Raw genomic sequence first — 26,120 nt, 5'->3', positions numbered from 1 at the left:
AACTTCCGTTTATTGTTTCTGCTCGGTCTCGTCGAACTCGTCAGCGCTCATTTCCAGATGTAGCAGGCAGCTGTTTCAGTGAAGAAGCTCCCATGCAAACCCGCTATACACGCTTCCTGCCCAGCACCAAAATGGCACACAGGTAAAGTTAGCGACCAGCTGATGAAGTTGAACATTTAGCAGCTTAAGAGCCGGGGCATGTCCCCCGGGAGTTGGTGGAGGTCAAAAACAGAGCTGAAATTCATCAAATTAATGCAAATGTGCATGTGTAAACAGGCAAATGTTTGCTAACAAGTAAGGAAATGAAGGTTTAAGTAAGTCTAGGTTCCCCCTTTTAAAATGAAGACAGCTTCATCCATATCGTACGACCTTAGAACGGCTTACCATTTATTTCACAAGAGGAGTAACAGCCATATCCCAAGAGAGCGGCTGTGTGTTTGGGAAGGAACTGCATCTTCTTGTTCTTTTTTTTTTTCTTCTCCCCCACGGGGGGGGGGGGGGGGGGGAACGGGGTTCAGTCTGCTAGTTTTAAAAATGACGTGGGATGAAAGGCTTTGGCTGTGTTTGAATGGTTTGAATGGTTTACAGAATTAGTGGAGTATGGCGTGATCTGGTACCGCCTCGGCAGTGACGAGATTAGGTCGGGTCAGTTGCCTTAAAGGGCTGCTAAGTCACATCAAAGGATTTAATGGGTATTAAATTACTGTGTTCCAAAGGCAGAGATTGGGAAAATAAAAGGGAGTCACTGGGAAATGGTTTCCTTTCGCATCCATACTGGTAAGTGTAGACAAGCTGGTCTGAGCATGAAACAAGAGTGGCCAGGGGGAAATCCAGATGAAAAGCATAGAAATCATGACATAAGAAGGGGGCGACTCAATGCTGCTTTACTCTACATCACACAATATAATATATATGATTTCCCTTGTGGACCATTTCTATATTTTAACTCAAATTCAAATTCAAAAGTGCACTTTTGTGCAAGGGAAAGGGCAATATTACTTTCAATGAGTTTAACTGACCTCTTCAACTGCATCACATACAGGCATTACAGTCGCTCCGACAAACGTATTCAGCTGATATGGTGAAAAGGATGGGCGGGAGGGAGGCACGACATATTATTTCTCTCCCGGGACTCTGAGGGAATAGGATTTCATTTCTTTCTCAAATAAAGATGATGCGCCATGCAGGCATGAATAACTTTATAGCCATCGATATTCACACTTTGACAAATAGGAAGAGTTATGGCCATGTGTGTAATAGCTTTATTTTGAAAAAAAACAAGAGCGAGGAGTTTCATTCCAGGTATTTGAAATATGGCACCTATAGAGCTCTGCCGAAAAGGGATTGTTGGGTGTTGAATTAACATATATACACATATATAATAGATTACTGAAAGTTACTGACTAACACATTCCATCCATTTTCTAAACATGTTTTAGCATTTACCATTAATTCCCACTTGTGGCTGCTGGTCAGAAAAAAAGCTGTCCCTTGGGTACTATGTTCTCACAGCAGGTGTTCTGGTTAGTCAGATTAAGCAAAAGCCAACTAAAAACATGAATTATGACTGTTCTATTGAGGTGCCCCAGTAAGCATGACACACAGTGATCCACCGTGCACAGCATCAAGAGCCCTGCAGCTGAAGCCTAAATGGAACGCAGCCATTATTAGTTGAATTATTTACACCTGTGCTTTCCCTAATGTGACGTTTCAAAAATGTTTTCTGGGGAAAAAAGGCGTCGGCCTACGATGGCTCATTATTGACAGTGAGATTTAGGCTACGGTCTATGGATTCAGGTCACACCGACACCTGGGGATGTTTGAAATGAGTCTTTAGGGAGTAACAGATCATTGAGGGAGATCATTTTCTTTTGAGCTGTTGATTTAAGCCGACGTTCTGAATACTTGCATCAGAATGTGGGACGTAAAAGCCTCGCAGGGAGATAGCCGAAATACCTAAATCTACTTTTTACTATTTCTGTTGTGCAACATGCGTGTCCTGAGAAAAACAGACGTGGCGTATTCAGGATGATGTTCTAACAGTCATGCAAGCGTACGCAGATAAGCAAAAGCATATCCTCTTCGGTAAAATGTTGCACGTTTGAGTCGCAAATACCGTAGAGTGGGAAAGAGCCCAAACTCATTCGACTTGAGATAATTCGACACAAAATCTTGCATTGGCTGTTTGTTTCATATCCGAACACCACGCTTGTATCCGATTTTGTGCCAAAACATTCATTGGAATACATTAGAATAGCTTATCTTGTGTTTTACACATTTACATGTTTGTTATCTGAAGCTCCCTGGCTCATGGTCAAACCTCAAAAAATGAAAAAACGTATGAAATCTTGTCTTTGTGTTAGCCCGGTGGGCACATCAACTCCTGTCAGAGGCAAAAAGCCAACATCATTCACCGAGACAGTACAAGCGGTATTTCTCTCCGTCGCTAGTCAGGCCGCTCATTAGAACGACTTGGTCAAATTAACCCCCCCCCAAAAAAAATGAGCTCAAAGCCAACGATATCAATGAACTGTGTTATAATGTCTTATATCACTACACACACGCACACACACACACACACACACACACACACACACAGAACATAAATTCCCCTACTTCTTTAGCTCAGTGCGGTCTCTAAGCTACATGCTAAGCCCTCGGCCATACAAGGCAGAGCCTCTCTGCTCTGCTTTTGACATACTTTTCTTTGTGCTTGTAAAGAATCTCAGCACCGGCAGTCAGCCAGCGTGTGTGCTGCCTATTCATACCACAGGGCTCAGTGTGTTACTGTGAGCCGAAGGGGTCCGCTATACTTGCAAAAAGGAGAAGTCCCTTTTCAGGGACTAAGGGTTTCTTTTTCCTAACGTCTGGAACTTGCTCTGCACTTGGAAAGAAAGTATTCAAAGGTGTGTTGCGTCGCTGCAAAAGCTGAGGTGATACCTGTGAAGAAAAGTTGTGGCAACCAAGCCGGTGCTTGAGCGCGGCTTCAGCTATCAGTTACTCCGAAAAGAGGACGAGCCCCTAACATCTCCAAGAGACAAACCACAAGAGATCGTGTCACAAGCAGGGCAGTAAACACTTGAGGCTGCCAGGTGATATTGATATCAATGTTTTCATATAAAGCCACCGAGTTTTAACTATGTGGGTCATGAAAAAAAAGAAAACACTTCCATCGCCTGACTTGCAAAGAGTATTGTTTACGAAGGAGTAGGCTGTACGTCATTTACCAGATGCATGGGTAGGATTCCAACTGAAGCAGGGCCAAAACAAAGTAGTTCCTACTGCTTATGCCCGATAATTATGAAATTAATATCGACTTGAATTTAACTTGATTTAAGCAGATAATAACAATAGGACAAATACATCACTTTAAAAGGAATATTCAACACAATTATTTGCTTTCTTGCAGAGAGTTAAAACCTAATATTGTCTGTATGGTAAAAATGTATGGCGCTGGTTAGCTTAGCTTAGCATAAAGACTGGAAACAGAGGAAAACCGACAAAACAATCCACCTACCAGGAGGTGCACCTGTCCAAGCAATGGTCCCGCTATATGAAAGTATTTCACTTTTAGATTTCACACAGATTAAACAAACAAAAGGAACTGTTCAGCTTTAGAAGTGCTGGTAGGTTTTGCTCTTTTCCTGTTTCCAGAAATCAAATAATTGTATTTCCCAAAATGTCCACAACAACAGCAATGTCAAACAACATGTGAAGTTTCAGTTCAAGCTTCAGGTTCCCCACATGAGAGGTTCAAGTTGACGGCCATGGAAATAAGGACAAGTTCAAAGGCACAATCACATGGGATCCGATGAGAACAAGAGGCAGCACAGAGACTAACCCTGGCATGTGCAACTACCAATGTGCAAGACAGGAAATGGACCACAAATTCTGGCAATGGCAGTGTGTTGCTTTGCCCAGAGAGTGTGAATGTAATCCACAACTCTGGCATTGTTGGTGCCTTTTTTTCCAGCGAGCCAGAAACATCCAAGTCCTCAGGGCACGGGGTGCTACTGGTTTCCATTCCAACCACATGAGATGGATTAACACCTGCACTGTTGTAATCTGTTAAAGGGGCCAGGACCAGTTTTCAGATCGTCTCTAGAATGTAGACCAGGGGTGTCCAAACTTTTTTCAAAGAGGGCCAGATTTGATAATGTGAAGATGCCCAAGGGCCAACAGTAAGGTAAGAAGGTAAGAAGAGAGGCCCGAGGCCTGCAGACTCACAAGTGAATCCATGTGCAGTTTAAGTGAATGGGGACAATACTGTTGATTGTCATAGTGTTCAACCAATCAGATCTTTAGTTTGACATGTTGGGCGTATTCTTTGACGTGTCCGAGCCTGCTAGCTGGCCTAGCCATACGTGATTGGTCAGTGGGCTAGCGTGACATGTTGGGCGGTGACAATCCCAATATCTGCTGCCTCTGTGGAGCAGACGTTTTCAGCCCTCAAAACGTATTAAAACGTATTCAAGAAATAAAACTGGGGAGGCTCGATTGTCTTCACTGGCGTCCAGGAATCGAGAAGGACTTCTTGTAGACGATCTGTGAATTTGTATTTCACGTGATTGCATGCATCAGTGGCTCCCAAGCTTTTTGGCTCGTGACTCTTTAGACACGGGGTTAATCACGGGTTGCAAATGTGACCGGTTTAAGCATATCATTTTAAAAGAAGAACATAAGAGAAGGCATAAAGTGTAAAATCGGTGAAGTGGCCCTTTAACTACCTGAAGGGTAAAAATCCAGCGGTACTCAACGAGGATTTAGAGCCACTGGTCTTGGGAACGATTGCATCCCATAACGATGGAACAAAGAGGATCTTCCAGTTAATGTAATGGAGCTTAGGGGGTCAGTTAAATGCAGCTCTTCGATCGCGGCAATTCCGTTGAAATAACTTTTGCCCTTTTAAAATGCTGGTGCCACCGGGCCTTTATGGGTTCAGGTAGAAAGCACCGCTGCTCGGTCTCTGTGGCGGCGGGTTAGTATCTTTCCCCTGTGACAACTGATGAGCGACCTTAACCGACTTTCGTGGCAGTAGCTGAAGTTCAAACTAAATTGGTGCAAACGTTAAGAGACTGCTTTGTACTTTTGTGGTGGATCAACAAGTACCTGTGCCTGCCGGGGTACATCTGTGGACACATCACGATCCTGCTCGTCCTGCTACCCAAAACACTGTGTGGCATTGCACCGAAAAAATGTCGGTTTCCTAGACAGTGCTTTGGGGATGATCTTGCAGGATTTGATGTTAACTCGATACATCCGATGCTTTCATGCGTGTGTGTGAACAAGAGCTTTTGTGTATATGATATATGTGACAGCACAGAGCCTGGCCTCACCTTCTTTTTGTCCCCCAACATCAACAAGCTGTCATCATATTCATATTCATATTCTGCTGTTGTTCTCGGCACCCCTCCCTTTACACAGTGGATCAGTATGTAATCCCTTTATTGTTACGGAGGTTTTGGCACCGACAATGTGCCATCGCAAGCTTAAGGAAATGCTCGCGCTTGTAGGTGTCCCCGCACTATTTATGTAGTTTCCATACCATTCCTGTTTTGCTTGCACATATTGCATTTCCAAGTGGCATGCAACACGGGCCCAAGAGGGTGATTGAACTGAGGGCGTGAGGCTGATAATGTTTATGTTGTCGGGTGATGCAACCTAATATTTAAAGCATTCTTTTGGCCCCGTGCTGGATATCAGCTGCAGATGTATGCAAGTGTTTTACTGCAAGATATCCTAAAAAAATATGAGTTCATATCAAACAAGGTGGAGGATAGCACTCACTCCGTCACTCAACCGCACCAACACGTCGTCTTCCAGGGCATTGATTCTTTGTGTAATTACCTTTAGGAGGTCCTACTCTTTGCTCCTACAGACCCAAGCCGCAGGTAAATAAATGCAATCATTGTAATGAAAAGGGCCTGTATGGCTGCCAGTAAAGCAGTAAAAAAAAAAAAAAGTAATACGGTTGACCCGATCTCCAGCTGTTGTTTTCTGGCACTGTTTATTCCTCGGTCTCTCTCTCTCCCTCCCTCTGCTGCCATCTCACAACCTACAGACAGGGCTGTGCGTTGAGCACCCGCTTTAGATTACAAAGTGCAGCTCCGCCTGGGTACACATGGCAGTGAGCTGTCAAACAAGACGCGTGGATTCCTCCCGGGCACAATGGGTTTGTTAAGTCAAGGCTTAGGCAAACAGATGGAGAAGGAACAAAGCACAGCAATGGTGGAAGGATATAACAGTCAATAGGGGTGCAATGGTACTGCTGGATCACTACATGTGCCAAAAGTAGCGGTCAACACAAGTCGTTCTTTTGAGCTGCGTTTGGATTTTCAGCCACACCAGCAGCATGGCTCATGGGACGGCAATGTCGGTGCGTTTGTCCACCCCCTTTGGTTCAGACTGAAATATCGTATCTGCATTATTAGCAAATATTCCATAAATTGCCATCAAATGTACTACACACATTCGTGTTCCCCAGAGGATGAAGCCTAATGACTTCGGTGATGCTCTGACTTTTCCTCCGGTGCCTATGCGAGGTTGAAGTTTTTTTTCCCTTCGTCAGATACCTCAGGAGCTGTTGACTGGATTTCCATGCAATTTGGTACAGATCGTCGTGGTCCCCAGAGGATGAAACTTAATGATTTTGTTGATCCTCTGGCTTTTCAGCATGGTGCCGTCGAAAGGTCAAACTGTTCACTTAAGTTGTTCACGGAAGACACAGCGCTGCTAGCGTGGCTCGAGTCTTCTTTTTCCTTCTTCCTTTCAAAACGTTTGAGACTTACTGTAGTTCTACGAGTAACTGATGCACAAAATCATGCAGCTTTGTTTTGCTTCTTTACTTGTTATATGTGGATTTTGCGAAGGGATTTTGTTACAGGGGAAATTCTGTGATGCTGATACCCTATTTCAGCCTGATTTCCAATACTTCCTGTATTGCTATAAGTGAATCCCTGACTGTAACACGTCGGATCAGTATCCAGCTCTGCCATATGGGAAAGCAAATATAAAAAAAAAAAAGAAGAAAACTGGCCACGAGAGATATCCAGGCTTAGAGGGCCCGAGGAAGTACGACTCGCAAAGCATAGAGATTTGGAGGAAAGCGGAGATGCTCTCCAAAGCATATGCCATGATTTAGTGAAGATTTTCCTCCAAGATGGGAGCATGCATTGTATAAGAGGAGTGACTCAGGGATTATGTGGACGTAGGATTTACTCTAGGTTCAGAGGTCATGCCATCTCAGTGATTGGATTCTGTCTGTGTGTATCTGTTGTGTGAACAAAACATTCCTGGCTCGGAAACCCTTGTCTTGTTTTCTCTACTCAGCACATCTGACTGACTGACTGACTGACTGACGCTCGCGATTCGACCGAATCCACTTAAATGTCGAGGAGGTAACATCCGCTAACGTTGTCTAAACCATGAGCATCAGGACCGGAGTGGTGTGTACCGCTCATATCAGTTACTCTTGGCATTTATGGCACTCATGTGTCAGTTTGATGTTAGACGGGGAAATAGACATTTTGGGAAGAAAGAAAATGGAAAAATACGAGCCAAAGAAGACCTGTCAAATTTGAGTCACGCTGCATGAATTTCTGCTATCAGCTGGGATCCACTTTTTTCTGTCTTCTCAGTGCTGCGGTTCACAGATTTTTCTTGACTTCTAAATGTTGTTTGATAGAAAATGTTAAATGTGTACCAACTAATATGTCACCTTCTATCTGTCGCATTTCCCCTTATACCCCCGGTTTGTTTTGGCGCCTCATTATTCCATTTTAAGTAAACTACATTGGAAAATGATGTTGTACGTAACAAAGAAAAACTAATCCATCCCACTCCTTAATTACTCATTCATTTGCATTATTTCTGCTGTCATGGGCACTGAACCTGCGACCGTGCCGGTACGGGTCTGGCGTCTAGAAACTAACAACCCTGCAAACTACCAGAACAAGTTATCTCAAGGACATTTCACCAATCAGTCTACGACAGCTGCACGGATTTACAGCTTCAAATGTAGCTCAAACACACACACAGAGAGAGAGAGAGAACTGTACAAAGAGGGAAGGGTGGAGCGCTTGTGCGGTCCATGACGCATGTCAACAACATGTGAAACACGTGGAGGTTTTCCTTCTTCGGGTGGGTGCAAAGATGGTCACCTCCGTAGTCACTGATTAACCCGACCGCACTGACTTCTAATGATAGCCACATTCCACTCAAAGAGTACATGTACACAAAGATAAACATAATCAGCCACTTCAGCTTGCTTACGCAGTCACAGTCATTGATTTCCTCATAAAGAGTGCGGCTCTACGCTGTTTGATGTTGGACTTACTGGATATTTATCACCTGCAAAGTCTCCTTGCTTGATTCCTGACTCCGGGGTAAACAGAGACGCTCTCGTCGCAGCGATCGCCGGGGGAGATTTTTGGTGAAGCCGCGTTGAACATTGACTCAATAAATGGAAGTCTTTATGGCAGGTTATTATAGGGCGCTTGATACCACTTTCAGGAAGGTCAATGGCCAGGTTTAAACTGAAGTGTGCAGTGCCAGCTGTAATAACTCCACTCGATATGGTACAGTAATTGCAGACCGGGGAACTCATCTAGATGAACAAACATTAGCCTCAGGAGGTTATGAGGACGTCTGGATTAAGTGAAAGTTGTCTGATGCAAAAGATGGAAAGTCATCGACAACATCTCTCCCAATTCATAGTCTATGGAGCAGCACCAGACTTTAGACTCGCAAATTAAGAGTTTTGACAATCAGGTTTTTGGGGGATTTGGTCGAGAGTTGTTCACGTTAACTATTTTTGGACTGTTAAAGGAATAACACGTATGAATTTTGAATATGGCCGTAGTTTCCCTTTATTGTTAGGTTTTTTGTTTTTTTTATCAGTTAGCACCTTAAGCTGGACAACAGCAGTTAGTGGGTGGGTGTAAACATTAAAGCGGGGTAAGTAATGTATTCTAGAATTTGTTTTTTTGTTACATTTGTTGAAATTGTCTTTACATCCCAACAGCAATCAATTAATCAAGTATTCTGACAATTTTTGGCAAGTGGCTCTGGAAGAAGGCCTGAAGGGATAAAGCCCCTCTCCAATTCTGCCTCCTTTTTTGCCCCCCCCCGGAAAAAGTTGAGTGGCCGAGCCGAAAACAAGATTGTTTTGTGGCCCGAAAAAAAAAGCTGACATTTTTCTCAAAGCCAGCCGAGGCAGAAAGCCCCTTTCACAAACGAGAGAGCATGAGCAAACTCCTTCAGCGGGACATGTTAAATAACCCTCTTCTAGGGTTTGCTTGTAAGAAACAAGAGCCTCCTATTTATCTCTGTCTGACAAACCCACGCGTGTGACCTGCTCTTGTCAGGCTACAGACCCCTAAACTACAGTGGCAACATGACCCGACTGTTGCTCCCTCAACATGTGCATGATCCTGATAAGGAGTGCAGCGAGTGGGAAGACAGCTGCTCCAGACTTTTTTTATTTTATTTTTGCATGGATGACATGGTTACCAAAGGCAAATTATTTCTTGGAGGGATATATAGGCTTTAAATGAAAACTAAACAACGATGGTTACTTCCTTTGATGTTTTTGACCTTTTGTGTTTATATTTCATTTCCATATTTTCTTTAAATATTTATTTCTCTGAATTTCCACAGGATTAGTTGGGGCTGTTTGGCATATACTTCTTAGGTTTTAAAGATATGACCCAAAAGGCTGTTTATTTATTCATGTTATGACAAAGCAAACTCATTCAACTTGTTGGACTTACCTGTTTCAGCACTGTTGCTAATGACTCCAGAGCTGCGTTTTCTGCTCCTCTCCATTTCATTCCACGCTAAGACACTGCGGCTCAGAGCAACTTCTACCTGCCTGTGCTTGTGAAAGAGCATCGAAGACAGTAGTCGGGCTTGTTCTTCCATGACATCGGTCGGACGCGCCGTTAGCGACGCTGTCGCCCGATGATTCTCATCTCTACTTCGTTACGGGCCCCGCATGACAGAACGCCGCTCTGCGTCTGAAGCGTGTTGAGTCAGTGTTGGCCCCGCGCTGCCGCCAGGACAAGAGGGGACTTAAAACAAAGATCGTGTGGGAGAGAGATGATTCCCTCTATCGTGAAAATGAAACTGGCCTACTTCCCACAGGCCACTGGGCTGTCCTGCAACAATCACACTTTGGAAATAACATAATACATGACATTACAAGTTTGTTTTAATTTTAAACCATTTTTGACAGTTCATGCCAAGGAAACAATTCATCCAGTGTGTTATACTTCAAAACGTAAGTTGAGTCTAAATTGCAACCTGAACTATGTAATTACAATTTCAAAAAATAATTGCTATTTTCATTGAGACTTTTTGATATTTCTCATTAAACACAACTCACAGATGTGTACGGGTTGATTTATTGATCAGCAGTGACCGACACAATAGCCTATTTGACTTTCCAGCACATTGTTGTTAAAATATATAAATGCCTAATGATATGTGTGTGAGTGAGTGTGTGTGTGCTTTGTACTGGAACTGTAGGGCCCCTCATTGTAGCGTGCGCTGGGGCCCTTCGTAACCACCTTATGCCGCTGTTTATAACTAAAAACTATTAAGTGTAGTTTTTTTTCTAGAGATCAATGAAAAATAACTAAATCTTAGATGTTTTATCAGAAAATGTTGACAGAGGTATGACAATTTTGACCACTTTCCCACTAACACCGGCACCCCAAATGGACACGCGTGACGTCTGCAGTACCGTGAAATGGTGAAGGAGTGAGAGCTCTCGCCTTTTATCCTGCGTGCTGCAACTCCGTTGAACAAACACTACATCAGCGGGTTGCGTAAACACACGGGCCCTCTGGTTCATGACTCAGAGCACTGAGGTGCCTCCACACTGTGGCAGACTGAGAATTTAATAATGACCGTAACCTCGCACAACCTCCAGACAGTGACGTGGCAAACACCAGCATTAACACAAATGATGACTAAACTGTGTTTATGTGGGCTTGACCTCCTCAACAGGCTTCTGCGTTGAGAGTGAGGCAAAGTAATAAGAAGGGAAGAGGAGGTCTTTTTTACTAATAGTGTATTTCCATGTTCAGGCTGGATCTGGCCCTTAGATAAATTGCCCTAAGCTTAAATCATAGTGTAGGTAAAAATGCTCACGCAATTCCCAATAAATGTGTCTTTGTAATAACACTGCCCCGGCATGATGAGAGACACGCTATTTGAACTATGCATTGTGCTGAAAATACTTCTAATACACTTTAGAGATAATTAACACTGGTGCATAATAAAAAAAAAAATATTGAACTACAAACACATCTGCCTCATTTTCTCTCACTGTTTCTGGTCCTGATGCTGATGGTCTCTCTTTTGATTGACACACAGCTCGTGGTTTCTTTTAACAAAGCAAAGACAGATCATGACGTTGGCAGCTTCCCGTGCCACCTAACAGCAGATCTCACTTGTGATTGGCTCACATAGCGGAAGTCTCTGTCCAGCCAATCACAGCAGCGTTTGCTTGCCGATTAGGCAGTATCAACATGGCAGCTCTCTGAGTTTTGGAGGAGGGTACATGGTGTAAATAAACACACATTTCACGTTTTAAAGATAACGACAGCGTTTGCGTGTTTGTGTTTGAGACTGGTTGGACCATAGAGGGACAATGTCGAATGACGGAAATAAGAAACAGTTCTGGAAAAGAAACGCAGCGAAGGTTCCTGGCAGGTGAGTGACGTGTTCCCTCCTGTCGGCTAGCTTAGCCTAGCTAGCCTCACTGAACTGACGCTGCACTGTGGAGCTTCAAACGGAACTTTCACTTTCACTGACGGTCCTCCGATGTTGCACAAGGTTTGCGAGTTACACCCCCTGTAACGTGCCATTGTCTGTGGTAAATTAGCTCTCAATTACAGGTTACGCCTCTCCGCTTTTAGCTGACTTAGAGCTACGTTGCTAACAGCGGCTAACAGTTAAGCAATTTACCCACACACCGCAGTCACAGAGTTCTAACTAATTATATTATAACCATTTTATAACACGAAGTAGCCATGGTTTTACAGCAGCAGGTCGTTTTCATGTCACTTAGCCCCAATATTGTAGCATTAACCGGCTTTGTTTTTGGTATTCAGAAGCTAGCATGGCTAGCTTGACAGCCAGTCCTGAATTAGCTCATTCATTTACATTCTCTCTTCTTCACTTCCTCAGCATTCAGCATGTGTACGGCGCACAACATCCACCTCTCGACCCGCTCCTCCATGCTAAGTAAGTTAAAAGTACTTCGTCACTGTAGGTTCATGCACTATGATGTTACTGGAGTAGTTTGGTGCTAGTCTGGACTTGCTAGTTTCTCTGCTGATGCTAACCGTTTGCCTCAGTTGCTAAACGTCATGCTACCCGAGCCTGAAGTTGGCGTTCTCGCTTCTCCTCTACGTTTTCTCCAAAAATAACTTTCAAAAGCGGAAGTGATGTATTTATTCTGCACGAAACAGTGCAGATATGTATTTCCTAATCACGGAAGACCAGTTTTCATCAATCACATAATGCCTTGACAAACAGACAAGCTTATCTGATGTGTTTTAGGCTAAAGGGTTGTCTGTCTCGTTACTTAAGAGAACTACTTCCTTGATGATCAGCACCACCTACTTTATGGATGATTACCCAATACTTTTATTGAAGTGGTAAAAACAAATCTAAGGACATCAGCATAAGCCAGGACTTCATCTACTGGTTTGAGTTCCTTTCAGTTCACCATTACCGGTAGAGGATGAGTGTTTGGCAGAAGGCAACGAAACAAGTCAGACATCTTGAAGGGTAGCTACCGATCCCCTCACTTCATACTGTAAAACATGTTATACTTTTAGCCACATACCCAGGAATGTGGAAGTGTTTGTTCTGCCATTCGACAAAGACACCCTGCTGTTACACATCATTACAACATGGGTTACATATGTGAAACTGCATGCATTGGTCCTTGCAGTATAATTCTGATAACCTTTTGTCTGCACTGCATGGCCCGTGCTGTTCTGCAAGTGTCCGTGGAAGTGCACCGACCGGACAATGGTTCGACAACTTAAAGGACAAAAGACATAGTTTTATTTTAAAGTTTGTAACCATGTCCAGTACAAACAGGTTATGTTATATGATTTGAAAAATGAACAATTCAAAGGGAAGTTGGAAGAATCAGTATTTCAGGACTACAGGGTACCCACACAGGTCTTATGTGTGTAATGATGGGAATGAAAACATTTATGATTGAAATCATTAACTAAAAGAAAAAGCCTGGACCTTTTTATAGTAAATGTTTAATGTACAGCTCTTGAAATGTTAAGTGTGTACAAAACTTTTTTGTTTTTATTTAACCATTATTTAGTTCTGCATCGGAAATATCTTTGACTTTTTGGACTGTACCTATCTCATTTTACTCACACACACACACACACACACACACACACAGATAGAAAAACAGTCTATTATTTGGTAAAAATCCCTTCATTTCCTTTGACTGAAGTTTAATCATGTACATTTCCACAGGGGGTTGAATTCAATTTTCTTGTTTTTTGTCCGTGTATAGGTTCAGACTCTCTCTTTTCTTAAGTAAGCTAATGTGGACAAGTCTCTCCCTTTTATTATGGTAATGCTTGTCTTTGTAAGAAATCAGAGCACCTCCCCTCCTCCCACCTTCCCCCCTTTTCCCGCATCGCATGATAAGGAAAGGTTGAGTTTAATTGAATTCTCTTTTTTTCTGTTGCGTTTCTTGTTCCGGCTGAATGAAACGGTGTCCTTGCACCACAAAGACAGCGGCTCGGTTTCTTTTGAACAGGTCCCAGAGTCGGTCTCTTTAGGTCGCGAGACCCGCTTTTGATTCTAGTGCTTAAGGTCTTCTGTGTTGTTAGTGGTAATTCAAGCCAGTGCGTTAAAAAGTTGATATTTTGTAGACTGCCGAATGTTGAATAATTCATTCATTATTGAGCACTTCTCGTCTCCTTCTCTCCCCCCTTTATCCTCTTCCCTGTTCTCTTGTCCCCGTCTCTGTCCTCCAGCCTGATTAAAGCAGGCAACAGGCCTCCTCCGGCCACGCCAGGCAAGCCCAAGAAGGCTACCACCTTCCAGGAGTTCGAGAGCATCACAAGCGACGCATGGGAAGTCGGGGACGACGACGACGAGTTGCTGGCCATGGCTGCACAGAACCTTAACATTGAGGTGGTCATGGAGACGGCCAATAAGGTGAACAGCTAGAGGAAGGGGTTTTCTATACTTATGTTTTTAATAAAACACAATGTTTTGGTGTGTTCACGAAGCTCACCCGTGCCACGCCTTGTTTTTTTTCCTGTCAACCGAGCAGGTCATCGAGAATCACAGCAAGCAGCAGGAGCGACAGAGGCAGGACGACACGACAGAGCTGGAACAGAGAGGAGAGGACACGCAGGAGGAGGTGGAGGAGGAGGACGAGGAAGACGAGGAGGACAGGGCGGATGAAGGAGACGGGACCAGCCCAGAGGTCTCGTTCGCCTCCCAGAGCAGCCCTCACACCGAAGGCCGCCTTGTAAAGTCCCAAAGCGAAGCTCCAATTGGGTCTCCTAAAGGTTAGTGAGCACCTGCGTACCAAAAGCTAGACTGCTTTTACTTTTAGTGCACATGTAGAAAACTATGCCATCAATATAATATCATTTAGAAAAGGATTCTAGTGATCACTTTGGCGTATTTATTTACTGTGGTCTCACAACTGTTGCGGTTCACCGCATTCAAATAGGATGACGTGCCAACAGAAGCGTTCAGCATCCAAACAGCGCTGAAATGAGGGGGGGAAAATATTTGGCAGATTCCGCCAATGACAGACTGCCAATGCCGCGCTTTGATTGAACGTGCTTGTGGTTTACACAGAGTGTACAGAGCTCAGTGTTGACAGAGTCTCAGAACGGGCAAATACAAAAGCCTTCGTAACAATAGCGCTCAGAGTGTTGTTCACAGGTAGGAGGAAGTGTAGCAAGGGGTACTTATTTATGTCAGAATACCCTGTTCTGCTCTCGCATAAGCAAAACAAAAGCCAAGCAGTGCTGTCGGATGTCTCATTTTTAACTACATGATTATTATGGACAAAAGAACTCACGGTGCGGATATTATAGTGATACCTATAGAAAAAAGTCTAATTGATCTTTAACTGCTTTTATCAATATTTCATTTTTTAATATCCGTTATCGCCAATACCGGTATATTTGCATCACCCCTGTGCTGTTGTGAAGAGCTATTCTTCATTGTAATCCCAGAGACGTCTGTTTCTTCCCCTTCCTCTTTTATATAAATACATCTTATAAATAAATATATAAAGATGACAGTAGAAAGAGACAATTTTCCCTCCAACTCCTCCTCTTCTGTCTGGCTCTGTTCCCCCTGTAGTACACAACAACTGCTCTGTGTCAGGGCTCCTGTTGGACCCGTGTCACTGTTCAAGACCGCCTCCATATGTCGGGTGTTTTTTTTGGTTTTGTTGCTTTGACTTAAAACAGGGGCACAGCAGCAGTGTAGCAACACCGTACCCTCGCGTGTAACCGTTTGATCCTCTTCCTCGCACTAGGAAAGGAAAGAAGAGATGGCTCTACCGCTGCTTCCTAGATTATAACATCAGCAGCAGACGCCGTACATGCCGAACGTGTGGCTGACTATTCTCCCGTCCTTCTGGGTGTCTGCCATCCTTCCGACGCAGATAACACAAGAAGCCTGTTTTGCCTGCAGGCAATTCCTCTTATCTCCTCAGAGGAGACGACACACAGGCGTGCATGCGTTCCACGTCGACGCGTCGGATGCAGGGATGAGCGAGACGGCGCCGTTCACCGAAGCTTATATAAAAACCGTGATACATGTACTTGGCAGGTTGGGCAAACAACTTGCTATGCACAGTTCCAGTAAGGCTGACTGCTGGTTTTGCTGCGTCTCATTTCTTTGTAGATTTTGCTCTACTTCTTAGTCTTTTTCCTTATTGTGTGTGTGTGTGTGTGTGTGTGTGTGTGTGTGTGTGTGTGTGTGTGTGTGTGTGTGTGTGTGTGTGTGAGAGATGACGGCAAGGAATAGCGCAAACACACTCGCTCCCTTCTAATTAGATAGCGGCACACAGCATGGCTTTCATTAGCGAGGCCCAGACTCCCTCCATATACTTCAACATTACCGACTCACGCACGCCCGGTGTGTAAGAGAGTGAAGCGACACACACACACACACGCATCCATGTTGTCGTTTACCCTTTCTTCCCTATAATATAATAATAATGATGCAGTAAACTGTGACTGAACGTTACTGACTTAAATCCTCCATCTTGGCGTTGTCTTTTACGGCCCTTTTTAAAAGTTAAAAGTTATTAAATGGACAATAAAAAAAAAAGGGCTTTGCTGTTAAAATGGCACAAAAGGTTCCACCGCAAAGAAGCCTCCGCAGGCTTTGATGATCTTTTTTAATTTTTGTAAGTGCAAATAAAACAGTTGAGAACAGATTTGCAGCTTTTTATGTGTCCTTGTATAAAACCGAAAGGGGTATTGCGACCGGCAGCGTTCCAGTTTTCTTAATTGCTGTGGAGTGTTTGTGCGACTCGATGCGCGTTTATATGTCGCGGTTTGCTACGGCGCTGAGCAATGTTGGCAGTGCTGCTCTCAGGGATCTTTATGAACTTTAGCTGAGTGTCTAGTGCGACAGAAGGAACATCCCTTTCCACAATGAAGTCCCGACAACACCAGCTTGTTCATAACTCTGCCTGCGTGGTGCCAATGTTTCGCTCTGTCCTATTTTAGCACATCTGGGGGAACATGTGGCACTCGGCAGACTGAATTAATGCGTTTGTCTACCCGTTATAAAGCCCTCACAGTTAAATCTGGATTCTTTTTTTTTTTTTGCCGTAACCACAACTGCTGCCTTCCTGGAGGCCTCTAACACTAACCGCATTCATCACCACCTGGACAGGATCCAAATTTTGCCTAGCTTAGCACGATGTGACTCATCGGTTTTTGCTATATTCCTTCTCTTGAGTACTTTTTTTTTTTTTTTTTTTAAATACAGATTTCAATCGTAGATCGAGAAACATCAGCTCCCTAAACCTGAAAATGCAGTTCTTCAACTTCACTTTGCTAACTTGGCTAACCAGTCAGCACGCTAACATTGAAAGTTGCCGTGCACAGCAGTTACTGTGTCGCCTTACTGCCTGCTGAAATGGAAGCCTAATGTAGGCTGTGAACATTTCTCCCTCCACAGGAAGAGGCTAATCAAAGTTTTATACAGCAGTACAAAAAAAAAAAAACTGACCTCCGAACAGAATCGAGGGAACCGTTCAGAAGAAGCCGGAAGCGATAATGTCGGGCCTTTCGGCGTCAAGTGCTCCGAGTGAAGTTCACTAATTAAAAATGTTTGGCCGCGCGAGCGTCATGGGTCGAGGTGTCTCGTCTGCTCAGCCGGTGCAACCACCGCGCCGGTCCGGGCTGAAATATCTCAATAATTATTTGATGGGCTGCCATGAAATTGTTGTACACGCATTCATCTCCTCGTCGGGATGAATGTTAATAACTTTGATGACCCCCCCCTCCCCCCTCAAGCGCAGAAGTTTTCTAAAGCGGGAGACCGGCCTCCCCAGGGGGGGCTCCACACAGCGTCAGGGGAGGCTCAGTGAATGGAAGTAAAAAAAACAACAACAACCTATTACACTAGTTATAATATGTGTGTAGAGACCACAGTAATGCGTTTGTGTAACCCTTCGCCCTGTCTCGGAACTATTCCTCCTCCCACCAGATGCAGCAAGTGAGCACGCGGGACTCCACAGACAGCGGTCTCTGCCCCACCGGCCGCCCGTCATCCCGCTGGTGGCTCGCATGGCCGACCAGAACACATCCGGCACCCCGGCCATGACCGAGAGGGAGGCGTCCCGTCTGGACAAGTTCAAACAGTTGTTGGCCGGCCCCAACACGGATCTGGGTAAGAGATACTCGTCCAAAAGATCCCCCCACTTATCTGTCATGTGTGTGTGCTCCTTTTCTCCTGTTTTTGTTCTCTGAGCTCTTTCCTCGCACTCTCTTGCTCCTCACTCTTAGTTTGCTCACTCTCTGTCTGCCAGCTGTGCTGCGTTTTTTAACGATGCCGTGAGGGTGTGGGGTGTGGGGTGTGGGGGGGGGGGAAGTCATCCAGCCATCTGGACATGCAGATTAAAGGGGGGGTAAAAAAAAAAAAAATACCACCAACAACAAAAGCAAATGACAGGCCTTTGTTCTAACCAGACAAGCCTTTATTGTTTATCCAACCCCAGAGACTGTCCGCTCCCACTGCCGGCCCAGTGGCCGTGAAATCCTTCCTCTCCCTCTTTACCCCTGACTCTGTGCCCCCGAAAACTAAACTTTTTGGCAACTGTGACACGCCGACTTGTTGCATCAATCTCACAGTTTCAGTAACTACATCAAAGAGGCAATCGGACGAGTTTGCGAAGTCTAAAGAAATATCAAAGTTCACAGCAGCGTCTGAAGTTACATCCAGGTCAACCCCTACACAGGAAAACATATAGATATAGATATATATAGAAGTAGTCTGATGCCGTCAAACATCCCAGTTGTTATTTAGGCAGTCACTAAACATTTCAAACATTTAAAGTGGTGCTTCTGTGTGATTCCTTGTGGAGAAACTGAGTTTTACAGATCTGTCGATCAACTATGAGAGTTGTGTAGATTCAAACTCTTGGAAAAATCTCTGTTTAGAAGCCTATTTGAGAGTCTTTTAGTGTTTTTTATGTGTTTACGCAGCATTGTGTGTGTGTGTGTGTGTGCCTGACAGAAGGGGAGCATGAAGCGAGAAGAAGGGGAGACAATTCAAAAAGTGCTGTGCTCAGCAAGAGGATGGGTTATGTGCCTGTCTAAATACCCTAAATATGCTAAATACTAAAGAAAGAGCGTGTCGGAGATATTTCAGTGTGGAGATGACACAGTTTAAATAGCGTAGCCTCTATTCTCAACCAGTGGCTGTGGTCCTAATCTACCACAACTATAGAGGCTACCAAGCATTGATTTGAGACCGGCTATTATTAGAAACAAGCCTTTTGTTCACATCCTCTTGTATAAGTAGACTGTAACATATTTTCAGTTACAGTCTTTCTGCTGCTTGCTGTAGATGCATACTCCAAAACAAATCCATTTTTTAATTTACAGTGGAAATCTTTATCAGTCTCGGTCTCAAAACCGCTGCCATGTCTGGGGCTCGGGGTCAGGCTTGGACAGAAGGTTGCGTCTGATTTATTTTGTGTCCGATCGCAGCTCAATCGTCAATACGTCAATATTTGTAACGAGCTAATATTGGCTGACTTATTGGCCATCTGTGCACTTCAACGCTCGGCTATTTCTCTGTGCGGCTTTCGTAATCTGAATGATTAATGATAATGGTATTTGCATTGCCACCGGTACATTACGTATACCAGTCTGTTAACCTGCAGCCACAAATCATGTTCTGTCACCAGACAACTGACCTGATTGGTTTACAATTTGAAGACAAGTGCAAATTTGTGGCACTGCTTTAACTGCCACATGTAGATTACTTTGAGAGACACACACACACACACACACACACAAGGAGCGTTGGCTAAGATCCTAAAATGTAAATGCTGGATTTCATTAAGCTGGAACGGCCTTAGTCAGCACAGTGCTTCACCTCTACGTGTGATCCCCTTGAAAAGTTTTTTTGCAAACAAAAGTGGTTCACAAGTCGTCAGCGTTAGTCAACATTGGTTTGCCCCCCCCCCCCCCCCCCCCCCCCCCCCCTCGCTCGTGCAGAGTGTACCCTGTACATCAGCGGAGTGTCTCCAGGTGTCGGCCCCCATTAGGGCCTGCCAGGCATCACAAAGCCGGCTGTCTAAATTTAGTTTAGACTCCGCGCCATGATGAGATAGCCCAGAACGGGCGAGCCACGCTGCCGGCTGCTGGCAGCATGAAAGATGAACTTCATTTGTGGGACATAATTAAGTGAAGGATTGGAGGGAGGGGGGGGTTAGGGGCAGATACGATAAGATAAGATGAAACTTTAATGATCCCCGTGGGGAAATTGGGTCATTGCACCAGCAAAGAATGAGATATAGATGACAATACGAAAAAAAAAGAATCGCCACCATCTGAAGGAAAAATGCACCGTATTATATGTATTATGTCTGATTAGAAATCCTGACATAACTACTTCCACATTTCATGTACACATGAGTACATTTAGCAGTTTTTTTAGTTAAGAGGAAGGTGACAAGACGGATTAAGCTCCTTGTCCTCAAAGCAGAGGTCACCGTCCGTGACACACATAACGCTCAACATCCAAGTTCCCTCTCGTGCCATTGGACGCCGTCAGCGGGGACGACGCCCCCTTATGTAAAGGAGAAAGTCGACCGACCGTCCTTGAGCCCGGAGGAAGATGGGGGCCGGGATGATCCATCGGTCAGCTTCCTCACTTGAGCGGTGTAATTAATTGCAGGGGCAGCCATGCTTTTGGGCCAAGCCCCCCGACATGTCGGCACCGCCGTTCTCCGGAGTCCACAGGTGTGTGTGTGTGCGTGTGTGTGTTGGTAGACCTCACGCATAACTTTGCATTCTAGCTCCCTCCTGTTTGCTTTGCAGGCTTGTTAGTGTTGTCATGGTGGCAGAGTGCAATAGGCCGCGTTAAGTTCCACTCCTCATGCTCGTGTGATTTGAGACTTTGGGACTGGATTTAATTGAGGGGGATAGATGGTGGGAAAAGGCAACAGTACGAACGCTTGCACACACGTTTTCACCTGCTTTTCTCACCTTTTCTCACCTGCCTAACTCGCCGTCGTGATCTTCCTTTGTACTCGCGTCTATAACATCCTCGTCAGTCTCTCCCTCCCTCCCTCCCTCTCCCTCTCCCTCTCCACTGAGCCTTGCGACAGGTTGTGATAGCGGCCTGTTTAGCATGTAAGGTCGTGCAGAAGGTGACGACCTATGAGTCGGGTGATTGATGTGAGGCTGATTCCAGCTAATTATTCCTGATGCCCCGAGGCGAGCCTGTCTGTCGAGTGAACCTGATCACAGCACCCGCTGAACGCTCGGCGAGGAGGGAGTTATTGTAGCTGGGATTTAAAAAAAAAAAAGAGAAAAAAAAGCGAGGAAAAAGTCCACTCGCCAGTTTCACTTCTTGTTAATGCGACTCTTAACCACGGCTGCATTATTCGCAGACGGGTGCAAGTTGCCAACCGCCGGTGGGAGAAACGTACTTGAATAAATAGCCGGTTACTTGACTCTCCAGCTTGACTCGAGCCGATCCAGGACCACTCTTTTGACGAACAAACTGTATCTGTTTTGGTGGTCATTTGACCGCTGCCGTCTCTACATTTGTGGTCTAGGAAAAGGAGAAAAGGACTTTTAGAACCGCTGGTTCCACAGTTCCGTGATTTAATAGTATTCAGCTGCTCAGTTTCCAGCTTCTAAACAAAAGGCGTTGTTTTTCCGTGGGCTTTACAGACTTCCTGCATATCTTTTGTCTAAAATGGATTATAAGACCAAGAGTCGGCATGTGACACCGAGCAGTTATTGCTGGATGGCAGAAATACCGCTGTTGCTATGGCAATGGTCCTTTCCCCTTCCTCTCCGTCCTGGCAATTTATCCTCGCTCTATCTTTTACAAGCCTTTTTCATTAGTTGCTTTCCTTGTTTGTCTTTCTCTCTTCCTCTTCTTCCCTCTTAAAGTAAAAACAGAGACTTTCTGTTTGCTCTCTCTGTGGTCTTTATACGAGTCTCCCTCACACCTGCCCTCTGTCTGAGGGGGTGCTGCAGCGCTTCGTTCCACCTCCGCCACCGTCTACGGCACGCTTCTCCCCCCAACCGCCATCGCCCCTCGCTGCAGCAACCACGGTCAGGAGGCCCCGCTCCTTTCACGCTCTGTAGCCGCTACAGCCGCGCAATCCTGTTACACAGCAGCCACCGTATGACAGGCTTACCATCAGCGCCGCCTGCAAAGTTAAAAGCCGACCGTCAAAGTGGGAGGTGGTGATGTAATTCAATTTAACTCGGCCCTAATGCCTCATTTTGAAAGCCCAGTCCATGTGTGATAATTATAGATGTGTGGGTGTGTGTGTGGGGGTGTGTGTGTGTGTGTGTGGGGGGGGGGGGGGGGGGGGGGGTCACTGGCGTGGAAAGTGGAGATAATGAAGCATTGGACCGTCTCCCATCGTTAAAATCTCTGGGGAAAATGTGGCAAGTTTACAGCAAAACGGATTCCAGGAACATTCTCAGGAGCTTCCTCTTTTATTTCGGGACCTCAACAAGTAAAGAATAATGCACCGCTGAATAAGTGTCCTCTCCCGGAAAGTGGATACTGCGAGAGAGGCCGACGTCTCGGCATTCTGTTATTTCCCTTTTCTTTCTGCTTTCAAATTGCACCCCGCTGTGTGTTCCAGCGGTGTGTGCATGCATCTGGGCGTGGATGCTCATGCGCGCGTTGGCTGATTCCTCGCATGTCCCCGGGCAAAACACCTGACTTAATAAGGTTGGTCCAACCTCCAGCTGTCTCCCCGTGTCAGCAGCCTCGCAGCTTGTCTGGCTTAGTTTACTCCGTTGTTACACGCTGGTCTTCCATGTGAATTTTTTTTTTTTTCATCCGTTTCTCTTTTTAAGAGAAGCTTCACTGAACACAAGTCAGTCCTTACAAGGCCGCAACCTGTTCTCTTGCAGGGCAACTGGGAAGTGCTGCTTTATGTGCAGGGGAAGTGATGTTGTGTCCAGAAAATGGCCGAGCGTGGCCAGCTGGTTGACGTAGTTGTGCCGTTAAATAGCACCGGAAACTAGCTAACTACCTTTTGTTTTTCTAGATGGAACGGAACCGAGTGAAACTAAAACATATGACTATAATAAACGTATATCGACGACTCACGGCGTCATTGGAGCGCTTTAAAAAATGTTTATCGATCAAGCCCGTCACACGGCGGCACGTGTCTGCCATCGGTTTGTACTTTGCTGTCGGCCTCCATTGAAAACAACTTGCAGAATGTTGCCGTGTCGCTCGTTGGTTATTAAATATTTCCAGAAATGTTTTGATTGACTCATTGATGAGGCTATTTAAGTGTAGAGGATAACATGAGCATGAGAAAGGACGTGTCGTCCTATTAGCATTACTACTTTTACTGAATTCCACATCTACCACCCTTTGAATCTCCACTTGTTTGATAAGCATATGAATGAGGTCATTTTTAGAATAGCGGAAATGTGAAATGTATTCCTTAAAATATAACCATTACCTGTAAAAGTGACATAACTGAAATTCAAAATGTCTCCATAATCCCCTCATAAAACTGTTAGAAAAAAAAAAAAAAAAGTGACCATGTCAGGTATTTTGCAACCTGTGTCATCTAAATCATTTATCGGCGAGGCACGCCTCAGGAAATTGACTATGCACGTCTGCGTTATAGCACCCAAAAGAACACACACACACACACACACTGTCACACCTGTACACTCATCTATGCTCAGTGTCCTCTCCCGGCCATCTGGGCCATCCATCAGGCCTCCTGAGCAGGTATAATCCAGAGGGGAGTATCTTTTTACAAGAGCGCCATTAGTTTATGAGCCGTCTGCTCCCTGGCGCCATCACTTTGTCCTCTAGATGAGTTAGACCGTTCAGGGCTCTCTCACAGCATTCAAGGTTTATAGGAGGGGAGCTTAACTTTTTAATGAACTGCATGAGAAAGGTGTCCGTCCCGATTGTATTGTTTTCTTTTTTGACCTCACTGGGAAAACGCCCGCAACGGCGGCATTTAACCTCCGTTTTTTTTTTTTTTGCCATTGCAATGTTATCCACGACTTTCATGGGCATCACACAGGTGGCACACATCGTAATTATTTATTGCTGCACTTTAAAGCAGGAGACAAACCCGACCCGATTCTCGTGCTGCTTAAGGTTCACGACGCAGTGGAAAACATGTCGATTTTTTTGGATTTGCTGAGGTAGCTCACCGCTATACCGAGTGCAAACCCCCTTAGTTTTTTTTTGGCAGGTGTGTGCCAAAGCTTTTGCCGAGAACCTTGTGGTGTTTTGGCCCAGTGGTTGCGCTCCGTCTGAACGATGCCTGAATAGTGCATGGCTCCGGCCCGCCAACCGGCTTCCCTCCTGCTCCCGTCAGCTCCCCGCTCAGCCAGCACTGACTGACAGACGGCGCTTCTCGCTGCCTTCTGTTCTTCTCGCTGGCCCCTCGTACACAACCGTGCACACGGGGCAGGTAGACTGACTGACAGGTGAGGAGACAGGCAGACATGGAGGAAGTGCAGGAGCACACACACACACAATCACACTTACACACACATACTCCGTTTGATTTTTTTATTCGATTTTTTCGAACACAACCTCCTCGTATTGTTCGGTAGCTTATAGTCTGAGCCAGTGAAGCTCTGTCCACTTTTTTTATCAATTAAAAACACAATCTTTTATTTGCTAATCATATGAATTGTGTGTGTTTATGCAAATAACCACTTTTGATGACAATAACAAAGTAAAAGGACAACATATATAATTTTTCGATGGTTTACACAGACTTCAGGGTGGTTGAAAGGACTTTTCGGGACAGAGGTGAAACAAATAAAGTCTGTCGCCTTGTATAGCAGCTGGAAAACCGTGAACCGTGAGCTCTGTGCTGCAGCCGACCCCCTAACCAGCGACTCTTTCAACTCTTTCATCTCCGCTGTTAAATTGTACAGCTTTACCTCCTCGCTGTCCCGTTGTCGTTACAAACATGTCTGAACTGGCGGAGAGGTTATTTCACTTCTGGAAACAGAAGGCCTCTGTTTTTGGTGAATTTGAATTATCTTTCTAACTCAAATGTTCTGTTTTGGTATCTAGTCCAGCATATATAATCGATATAATCTGGTTTCATTGGTGGAAAGTGACATAAGGGGGCTGAAGTTAGACGATAAGAGTAAGAACTAATACTTCGGATTTTTTTGTATGTTGCCTTGTGCTCATTAAAACACTTCCCGCTGGTTGCTACTCCAAGAACTACGTCTCGTCTCTTCAGCCACGACTTAATGGTAGTGTTTCTGCCACAACATTACGTAGCCAAAATGGTCACGTGACCCACATGTGAGTGGTTCAAACCTCCACGTAGGCTCGGTTGAGGGGGCCCTTTAGCGAGGCTCCTGTTTCAGAACCCTTTTGATTATCTTGGTTGACCAAACAAGTAAAAAAAAAACCCACAAACATGGCTTTTAGTTATATGTTGCCCTCTGAATGTTTCAAGAGTTCGTTGAGCATTCATTACCTCTGAGGGCCACCACGTCAGAGCAGCTGTCGCGGCGGTTGTTCAGCAGAAGGTACGTGGTGTCTTAATCGGCCCCCGTGGTCCCCAGCTTAACTCCAGCCAAGACAAAGTGCACCCCTGTACGTTCATGCATAATGGAGTACAGCAGACGCAGAGGAAGGACTAGCAGCGGTCGCCCTTGAGTCGCACACTGCTGACGTTACAGGTGTTCCTCATGCCTGTGAGGGAACATAGCTTTCCTCCAGGGCGGTACCCCGTCTCCCCCAGAGCCAACCAACCAACCAACCCCCCCCCTGAGGTGTGTGCCTTCCAGCTTGATAAAACGCCCACAATACTGATAGCACTAATTCCAAAAGCATGTATATAATAATGTGATATTTTATTGGTCCCACAAGGGGAATTCTGTTTCCCGCCTGCCCCCGCTTGCACTTTTATACGTACATTTTGAAGTGACAGCCTGCGGGGTGAATTGACTGTAAATTGCTTTAATGAGTTGCCTCCGCCTTGTTCCTGTAGAGACCTGTTAAAGAAATGTCTTTACAGCTTCAATTAGTATTTTTTTTATTTTTTTTGAAGTCGTGCAGATTACTATGTTTAAAGAGGAGTGACAGATTTGTCAGCTAGGAATGGCTTGTTTGCATTATTAACTCGGCTCACCGAAACTGACGGCGACAGCTAGTCCCTCGTCGCCCCGCGGGACAGTTGGGGAAACTTTTCTTGCCACATTGTGACAAGTGCCCGCTGAGCAAAAAAAACAAAACAACAACAAACAGATTCATTTTCCAAAATGTCACGAAATGCCTTTTTAATTTATTCCAGTGGAGCTCATTCATAATGCACCGGAGATGCCCCAGAGAGTCAGACGAGCCGGCCACGC

The 26,120-nt window shown here is 45.0% G+C and overlaps 1 protein-coding gene across 2 annotated transcripts in view; it reads left to right on the top strand.

Moving 5' to 3' along the window:
• The first annotated feature begins 11,575 nt into the window (after positions 1–11,575).
• tbc1d22a (TBC1 domain family, member 22a) overlaps positions 11,576–26,120 on the top strand; it is a 95,294-nt gene continuing 80,749 nt past the window's right edge. For both annotated transcript variants that reach the window (XM_079183548.1, XM_079183549.1), the window contains exons 1-5: positions 11,576–11,718; positions 12,196–12,252; positions 14,031–14,214; positions 14,333–14,573; positions 17,755–17,937. In XM_079183548.1, the coding sequence (XP_079039674.1) occupies positions 11,657–11,718; positions 12,196–12,252; positions 14,031–14,214; positions 14,333–14,573; positions 17,755–17,937 (727 nt within the window). In that variant the 5' untranslated portion in view covers positions 11,576–11,656. The remainder of the gene's footprint in view (positions 11,719–12,195; positions 12,253–14,030; positions 14,215–14,332; positions 14,574–17,754; positions 17,938–26,120) is intronic.

Source organism: Pholis gunnellus (assembly GCF_910591455.1).
Source record: "Pholis gunnellus genome assembly, chromosome: 22".
Classification (NCBI taxonomy): domain Eukaryota; kingdom Metazoa; phylum Chordata; class Actinopteri; order Perciformes; family Pholidae; genus Pholis; species Pholis gunnellus.
This window is presented reverse-complemented; position numbering and strand designations above follow the sequence as displayed.